At 44.4% G+C, this 9,418-nt stretch overlaps 1 protein-coding gene across 3 annotated transcripts in view; it reads left to right on the forward strand.

The window, feature by feature from the left end:
- EFCC1 (EF-hand and coiled-coil domain containing 1) overlaps positions 1-8,488 on the forward strand; it is a 51,525-nt gene extending 43,037 nt beyond the window's left edge. The window contains exons 6-8 of one of the 3 annotated variants that reach the window (XM_034066451.1): positions 3,982-4,140; positions 6,477-6,546; positions 8,082-8,488. In XM_034066451.1, coding sequence (XP_033922342.1) covers positions 3,982-4,140; positions 6,477-6,546; positions 8,082-8,215 — 363 coding nt within the window. In that variant the 3' untranslated portion in view covers positions 8,216-8,488. The remainder of the gene's footprint in view (positions 1-3,981; positions 4,141-6,476; positions 6,547-8,081) is intronic. The other 2 variants (XM_034066452.1, XM_034066453.1) reach the window with 2 other exon arrangements.
- The last annotated feature ends 930 nt before the right edge of the window (positions 8,489-9,418 follow it).

Raw genomic sequence — 9,418 nt, forward strand, 5'->3', positions numbered from 1 at the left:
GGGCAAGGACTCCCACATACTAGTTAAAAAGGAACAGGTTTTGAGGATTTGATTTTGTCAGCTTTAAATCTGCTGCCTGATCATCCACTGTCACCTCAGTTTTGTGCTTGGCAATCAGCAAATTATCTTTCCCTCATAATTTTACAGACTTTAATTGTGAGAAATGCTGTCTTAGTTACAACCATTCCTAGCCTTCCTCAGCTCTCTTAGCACAGAAACCATTCCTTATTTCTATGATTCTGCCTTATTGTTCCATGTCCTTTTTAAGCTCTATTACCCTTTTTGAACTAGAAGAACTGAAACATGATTAGTATTGAAATGCAAGCCCTCCATGGCAATAAGCATAGTTGCTGTTTTGTGCCTAGTTCCTTCCCCCATAGCTCCTAGTAGGTATGTTCTGACCTCTGCTGACTGCTGAGCTATGTTCAGGAGGTGACAGCTCTTCCACATCGCCTTCTGTGTGGCAGTCATCATTGCTGCATGTGTACAACTTTGTGGACCCTTCCTACATATCTGACTTTGCATTACTGACACTGAATTTCACCTGATCATTTACTGCAATATCATGAGCTCCTGCTGTCATTCCTCCCAGGCAGCTTTAGTTTTGATTACCCCCCAAAACTGTATTGAGAGCAAACTTAAAACTGTCGATATTCACTCTTTAAATATCGTTTCTGAGTGTGCTGAAAGCTCAGGGAAGCTCCATGTGGGACTCCCAGGGCTGTCTCCCTGCCTTGTGCTTCCTTCAGTCCTGGTCTGTCATGCTGTGCTCTTCTCCAGTTTGTGACCGGCTGTGAGACCCTGGTGGGATCAGCATTAGGGGTTTTTGAGTCCCTGGTGATGAATCCTGTGAAAAGCTTTCTGCAGATTCAAAATTCATTCTGTCAATCAACTAAATTAACACCATTCACACAGATTCATAGATCCTTTCAAGGAAATCTAACAGATTCTTCACAATGCTCATCTGTGTATTCACCAAGTCCCTCCACCATTACGGTTCCTACCAATGTGCCTGACAGAATTACTGAGTCTCTCAGGGATTTGCTGTTCCTCAGATCATCTCTGAAGCCTCTCTTGAAAACTGGTGCTCTCTTTGCCATCCTCCAGGCCTTTGAGGGTGAAATTAGTTAAAAGCACGGCACAGTTCACCCTTCTGTTACCCTTTTCTTATCATTTTGAGAATGTTTTTCAGGTTCATTGCTTGTAAATGTGGCTCTAATATGTGTTTTATGTGGAAAACACAATAGGATAATTTTCTCTTACATTCCTTAAGGATATTAATTTTTCAGTGTCCTGAATGTATTTGGACACACTGCTCCAGAGCTCAGGTTTTCCCGATGGCATTCTGTCTCTTTCATAGGAGGGCTGGATAGCAGCTGCTGCCTTCTCAAAACTGGTGTTTGGCAAGGTGTTGTTTCCATCTTACAAACAAGGCACAGATCCAGATCCTGGCTTTGATGAAGAGCCTTGACAGAGCTAAGAACAAATCCCACTCCTCTGAGTCCTATGTCTTAGCTACTGATAATCCCTCCTCAGTCTTTTGCTTTTAAAAATAGCTTATGCTTCACCTGCATCATTATCTTATTGTCAATGTCAACCTAACCAGAGGTGCTAGATGTAACCTAGCTAGGGAAATCAATTTGGGAGACTGGTTTAACGGCACACCAAGCTGCTGTCTTCAAGCACAATAAGATGACAGGAAATGCATACCCATATGTATAAACAAAACAAAGGTATTGGGAAACTAGCATCCTTACTGGTGACAAGGTGGCTGTCAAGGTGTAACTGCTGTGGAAAGCGCTTTACTCACTATAGCACAGGAAATGCAAACCAAAATGGCTTTGTAGGAGCAGTCAAACTCAAGCGGGAGACAGCAGCAGCAACAAATGCTGGGTCCAAGACCCACTGTGGCTAAGCACAGTGCCTGAGCTGTCTGTCCAACCTGAGCAGTGGGCCACAACAGCAGAGGGCTGGGAGAGCTCCAGAGCAGGCACTGCACGGGGACAGTGGTACTTCCATTCACAGCTGTATGTGTGAATAGAGACCTGGTGTGCAGGAACAGCCCCTGGGCAAGGACAGTGACCACAGTCCCCCAGCAAAAACAGGAACTCCCTATGCCTCCTTCCAGGATTGCAGCTCTGCTGACACGTGCAAAGCAGCAGCTAACAGCAGCAGATGAGGGCTGGCAGGGTACAGGCCTAGGACAGATGGACACTCATTAGGAATTTCCATGAGCATCCATCTTACTGCATAGTGGGAAAGTCTGTTTCACACTTAAAAATAATGACCTTTTTACCTCTCTGTTATTTATCGGACACTGCTTCAGCTGTACAGGCAGACATAACTCCATATGGGTAGTACCTGCCTATGTCAGGTGGTATTTACAGTGCAGAGGCAATCTGCAGTGTAATTAAGGAAAACACATTTCATTCACTGCAAACCTCCCCCAGCTTCCGGAGTATTTGCTGTGTGTCAGTGAGAGTGCTGCCACATCAGTGTAACAAAGCTGGCTCTCCATGCAGGAAAATGTTCCTCTGTTCCTCCAAAAGCAGGGTTCAGACAGGGCTGCTGAAAACACTGTTTGGCAGATGGACCAGATATAGTGATCCAAACTTCTGGAGCTGTTGTATAGCACAGGGAGCAGGAGTGCCTCACAGGGCGGAGCTCACAATGCTGACACAACAGGCTGATTTCCTATTAGCACTCTCAGAACCCAGACTGACCTCGCTGTGGATCAGGGACTGTTCTCTGTTTTCACTCTGACACCTGTGTTTTAGGGAATTAAAGTTCCTTCCCACCATTCATTAGGATAGATGTTTCAACAGAAAAAAAAAGTCTATTACATAGTGTGCGTATTAGGGCTTTTTGAGTTCAGCTCTCTCCTTAGTTCTCTTAGTTCTCTCTCTCTCTCTCTTTCTCTCACTAAAGCTGCAGTGAAGATAAAACAGGACAACAAGAAGGGATAACAGAGCCAGCAAACCTGTCATGTACCCCACGTGATTTTGTTACTTGGTGTAATATGAATAGATCTATTTAGATTGTGTTTGCCACCACAAAGTGCAAGGCATGGTAACACTTCAGAATGCTGGGCACAGTCTGACTGAGAAATGAGGTACTTCCATTAATAAACCTGAAAACTGTCAGTGCTCTCAAAGGTCCAAAACTAACGTTTAAGTGCCGTATTTTCCAGGGAAACCTGGCTCTTTTTAGTAGCCACAGGCCTGGGTTTGTGACAAAGAGACTGAGGTCTGTAAATGGTGTGGCAGCTTTGAGGGTCAAAACTATCACTTAGATTTTGCACTGAAACAAAAGCAACCTTCAAATCCTGGGAGGCCTGCACTGACTAACAGGGCAGCGTTGGGAGCTCCAGGTTTGAGGAGTCTCCTCCTGCCCAGGATTTCCATAGGGTTCAGAAGTCTTACTGGAGTCTTTTCTGTACTTGGCTGCAAACCAATGCTTCACCAAGCACGAACACCAGTATTTTGCAGAACCAGAATCTTAAGGGAAAAGAAATTAAGATACTTTTTAAACCAAAATACTTAAAAGAAATCTGCTACTTACCTTCTTATTTCACTGAATATATATACTTGATATGAATATACATACTTGGTATGGCAAGACTGACATGTAGGAGTGGCAAGATTTGGTTACATTGGTGAGGGCACACAAATCACTTATGCTTTCTAGAGGATGACAGGAATACACAAGATCAGAAAACTGAAATAGCAATGCTAGCATCTGAGATTTCTGAATGATCTCCTTGCATCCAGTGTTGGATGAATGGCCATTGCACAGGAGACCAAAGCATGCATCCCTGGAACCACTGACTCTTCATGTAGTATGTTAAAGAAACACACTTCCCTTCAGGAAAACCTGGTGTGAACTGATATTTACCAGCTAAGGGGGAGAACTCAGCTTTGCAGTTAGTGGGCAAGAAAGGGAAAAGCTCCAGTGCTTTTATTTTCCTGTATCATTGTCCAGATGAAAGGCCCATTGCTAGGTGAGCTGCAGCAAAAGGTGGAGGAGACCGAAGTGCTGAAGATGGAGCTGCAGATGTTGGAGACGGAGAGAGTTAGGCTGTCCCTGGTGGAGGAAAAGCTCATGGATGTTTTACAGCTGCTTCAGCAACTTCGAGACTTGGTATGGCAAGAAAGCAGTGCAGACTTAAAACTGGGTTTGATGGTGTCCTTCCCAAACTAAAAAGGGTGTTCACACCTTCTGTTAATTACAAAGCCCTGTAGAGCAGAACACATTGTACCTGTGTTTGCCCTGGGAACTGCGTCGTGACTGCAGAACACTTTTAGACCCCTATGGCAGGCTTCCCAAAAGAAGCCTAGAGATCTCCATGGTTCCAGATCTCCAAGCTCTCATTATCTTCTAAACAAAAATTTGGAGGAAACAAGGAAAAGGAAAATGCTAGTAATGTGAAAGGTTATATGAGATTATTCTTCCTTCTAGCAAAGGACCTTTGATTAACTGCATCCTAATGTGACAGTCAGTATTAAAGGGATAAAACTCCTCCCTATGGGTCAATAATGGGTTTTTAATAAGAAGTTTCTTACCCAATGAATAATCCAAACATGGATTTAACAAAGCTGATGCAATAACATCCCAGAAGTATACGGCCAGTCCTTTAGAAAATAACTTGAGATCTCCTGCTTGGGAACGATACTGGTAAGTGCTGGCCAAAAGATGGGCAAACCAGATAATGTGCAGGACAAGGAGTGCATTGGCAGCTACACTGGACTGCTAGGAACTGGTTGTGTCATAATGACTAGGGTTCTCCTCAGTTTCCAGCACAGCACTGCCCAGCCTGTATAAGATGAGAATGTTTCCTATGATCACTTTCTGTTGTTTGAAGTATGCTCATGTTCCACTGATGACTTTAGGGAACAAGTGCAATATCTCATCATTTGGTAACTTATTTTAGCACTTCACATGGAAACTTTACTTTCCTATTGCAAGTCTGACATGTGCATCAGTACCAATCCAGTGAAGGATTAGGCTAGTAGTGACTATGACGGGCAACAAGCATAATAACCTTTTGTGTCAAGACTTCAACATGTCATTCACTGGTCAGCTGTATTACTGCAAGTCATTTCTGTTAGGAGATAATCCATCACACAATGTGCCCTGTCTCAGTGATAACAGCACCTCATGCTCATCCTTGCTGGGATCACACCACCACATGCTGCCAGCTCCCATAGAACTAGCACAGGCAAGGATGCTGTCAATGAACAAGAAAATTTACAGAATTCCCAGTAGAGTTTAGCAAGGATCCCTTAAACCCCTGATGGGATATACTTCAGGTAAAAGAATGGTTATTCATTAGAAATTGTGAGTTTTGGTGTCACTTCCCCAGTATATTCACCTTCATGTTTTAAATATCCCAAGCATCTCATTTGCAACAGAATCCACCTCAAAGCAGTGATTGTCCCAAGGCAAATGCCCATCCTGTCAGGAATTTAGGCCAGGTTGGACACAGGGACTTCGAGCAACCTGCTCTAGTGGAAGGTGTCTCTGCTCACAGCAGGGGGTTGGAGCTGGATGAGCTTTAAGGTCCCTTCCAACACAAACGAGGCTGGGATTGTATGACTATTAAAACTGCACTCTGTGTTCAGAGGTAATTGGTAATCCCAGCCTGCCACAAACTGCTTTCCACTATGCCTCAGTCCCTGGGGCACACGAGCAGAAGGTGAGGACCAGGGTTAGTGAGGGAGGTCGGTACTGCCCAGCTGCTGGGAGGTGCATCATCTTTCTTCCAGAATAGCTTTCATCTGTTTTCAGTTCCTGAAGTTGTAACAAGAACAACCTGCCCCTGCAGATGAGGATGTTCTAGTACTAGTTAAAGTGTGTGCCAGCTTCAGCATGTATTAGTGTCTGCATCACAGATGAAGAGACTTTGTTTTCCAGACACATTATGTAGTGTCCCAACAGATTCCTAATGTAAAACTGCCTCTGAGAAAGACCATCCAAATCCTGAGTAGCTTTCACAATCCTATCCCTCTGCCATCTCACTGTATCTCTACCCTGTGTCAGTGGGCCTGACTTACACCTTGAATGGTTCCCAGTGACTCCTGGCACAGCTGGGGCTGAGAAGACTCCTTCCAGGATGACACCCCAGTGCCTATCTGCTCCTCTCACTGAGTGTTGGGCATGCCCTGCTTATGCTCCTTACCATCCAGGTTTGTTCAGGCACACCCTGGGGAAAATTCTGTATTCTCCACTGAATCCCGGTTATTTCTCCTTCTACAGCCATATTAAGGAACTGGGATCCTCCACAAACTGCTGTTATTTGAGCAGTATCTAAGATAAAATGCTTGATAATGAAGCCAACAGTAGGTCTTGCGTTATCAGGCTTCAGTTCCATTTTGGTTTCACTTTCAAATGCACATACACTGCACATAGATTTTGTTGCCTACATTTAAAGTGGTGAAGGACATACTTGTACCATAATGCTATCTTGTTTTTTAAAGAACATATCTAAGCGAGCCTTGGGGAAAATCTTGCTGAGCACTTTGGAATCCTGCCGTGACCCCCAACCTGGTAAGAAAACTCACCTGTAAAGACCAAGAGGCATGGAAAGTGTCCTTGGGGAAAAACACTGGATAGATAACGAACAGATGAATAGGAAGAAATACATGTCAAATACTGGGGGACAGGCTAGGGAGAAAGAAGTACTGCGTAAGAAGATTACCTATAGGAAGTGATGACTAGAGTCTGTGACACATGAGAAACAGAAACACATCTAGGGCTTATTTTAGCCACATTTTAATTAGAATTCGGCCTTAGGAGCACAACTCAGTATCCCACTAATGTCTGTGGGGATTTCTTGATATGAGAAAGTGGAAAACATGACCAAGTATGTAAGGCACCTATTTATCAGGTTTGCTATCCCATTGTGTGTTGAACCCCTCTGCTGCAACACAAACAAGATACACAAACCAGAATATTTCTGTCAGGAAAATGGATGAAACCTGCACTCCTCTAATAATAGCCCTGCATGTTCCTCAGATGAAAATTAACCTCACAAACTCCTCTCCCTTGGCAATGCTCTGGTGTGCCAGAGCTGCTTTATAAGAACCACACAGGGCTCCCAGCCTGGAGGTTTATATTTGATTACTTCGTTCCTATCAGCAGAGTGTTTGTACTTACCTTCAAGAAATGAACATCCTGTACCAATCCTAAGAACACAGTGTGGAGTTGCCTTTATCAGGCACACAGTAGTCAAAGACAAGATTATAAAAGTCTAGATGTGACCTAAGGGTTTAATTTTGGAGAACATTATTGACAGTGATTTAGGGAGAATATCACACAAACCTTTCTGGGTTTGCCGTTTCAAGGCCCAGTGTCCAGCAATCCAGGGCACGGGCAGCCCAGAGCTAAGCTCTGCTGTTGTGGCATGGCTGCAGAGGAAGGAGAGCAAAGGAGGCAAAGACAGAGCCCTTTGCTGGCTGAGCCATAGGTCAGATTCCTCCTGGTGAGGAGGAGAGGAGACTGTTAATACGCCCAGCACAAGTGTCCAGAAGGTACTACCACTTACCCTGCACAGAAGTGCTGCTGCTGAAATAAAACACCCACCTCTGTAACTGCAGCAGCACAGCTCAGCTTCCTAAAATGACACCAATAGTGAAGTGACCTTTATAGCTCCCTGTCTGTTCTGCTTCCCCATTGCCAGAAACAGCTCATCCTCTCTGCTTTCCATTTGCTGGCTGTGCAGTTGGTATGACGTTAGCAGCTTTCCTAAGTCTTTTCATTCAAACATCATCTTCCTCTTTGACAGGACTAGGTGGATGCTTGGATTGGCAGCTCTTTAGTGTGCCCTGAAATAGTCTTTGTTCACACAAGTATGTGAGAACTCAGTGAATGAAGCAAGAGAGCCAGCAGAGAGAACAGTCCTTGAACCCCATTTCACTGCATTTTTATAGGGACAGGAATTGGTTGGTTGCTTTCAAAATTTAGACATTTTATGTTAATGACATGAAACGGCACCTTTGAAGACTAGAGCATGTGTTACAATTGATAAACTGCAACTTTCTGCCTTTGTCCAAATTATAACGTTTGCAATTTTCTTTTGGAAGGAAAAGCCCACCTCTTTGAAGTCCTAGACACCCTTTACCATGAGCTGGCAGGCTGTGAACTCCTACAAAGCCAGCCTCTGGAGAAGGCACAGAGTCGTCAGGCCTTGTCTAACCCGCTGGTCATCTCCTGCTGAGCGGCATGCCAAGTACTCCCAGAACAACAGTCCTCGTCGGTCCCTTCAAAGGCACATGAGGGAGGAGGAGCTCAGTGATGGACCAGAGCAACAGAATAATCCAGCCATGAAACCGGAGGTAGACTGCTTCTGGGAAGAGCACCAGTGCCTCAGCTATTGTCAGAGTGGTCCCATGCCGTGAAGAACCCCTAGCAATGTCTGTCTGTGACACACATCCTTGTGTGATGGCCTGTAACTGTGCCACTTAACCAAATAAAAACCATTCCAAATACACGGACCGAGCCTGTTCACGTGTACAGGCCTGACTGCACACTGGCTGGGCACAGTTTGTAGCTCATTTCCAAAGCAAAAGGCAGCCCATGTTATCACTGGCAAGTGAACCACTTCCTTAACATAAACGTGACAACATGGCTGCATTAGAAACACCAACACAAGGGGATGCCAGCAGTGCAGATTTTAAGGGCTCATGTGTAACGTGTTTGTGTGTCTCTATTGGCGATTCAGCTGTTCACCTTATTGAACTCTGGAGTTAGATTGGTTACTGCTCTGCTGAATTCTGTATTTGCAATTATAGAGCTGCTTTAGAAATCCTCAGCAGTCTTTCCTGGGAATGGTCTTAGATTTGACATGAAAAGCTAAATCTACCTTCTTGACAGAGGTACAGAACAACCTTGTGCCCAGGCTCTCAGGGGAAAGAAGGGTTGAAAACATCCCTTTGCAACAGCTGCTGTTGCATTAGCAGACACCACTTGCAGTACATCCACCCTTTTCTCCCACTTCATCTCCCTCAGTGCAGCTGCAGACACACAAAGAGAGGCCCCACTTGCAGAGCGGTTAATGTGAAACACTGCCCCTAATCATGGTGCCATGTAACCTTTTAATCAGCAATAAAATCTTTCCTGGGGACAAAAGTAAAAACAAAAGTTGCTTCCAAGGTGCCTTTGCTGTTCTGTTCACAGAAACGTAAGCAGCAGAATTCCTAAATGACTCAGCTGAAGTTATGGTATTAAAAAGATGCTTTGTATGTCTTTTGAGGATGTGAAATGATTTGTCTGAGATAACACCAGCAGTGAAATAAGACCATTCAATTCAGAACTGTGCACGTATGAGTTTTTCCTAAGAAAACAATTTTCATACAGGAATAAGGACCATACCACAATGCACTCTGCGGAATAAGAACGTATCTATTCCTTTCTATTGAAA

This window comes from Melopsittacus undulatus, chromosome 9 (assembly GCF_012275295.1).
Source record: "Melopsittacus undulatus isolate bMelUnd1 chromosome 9, bMelUnd1.mat.Z, whole genome shotgun sequence".
Lineage (NCBI taxonomy): Eukaryota > Metazoa > Chordata > Aves > Psittaciformes > Psittaculidae > Melopsittacus > Melopsittacus undulatus.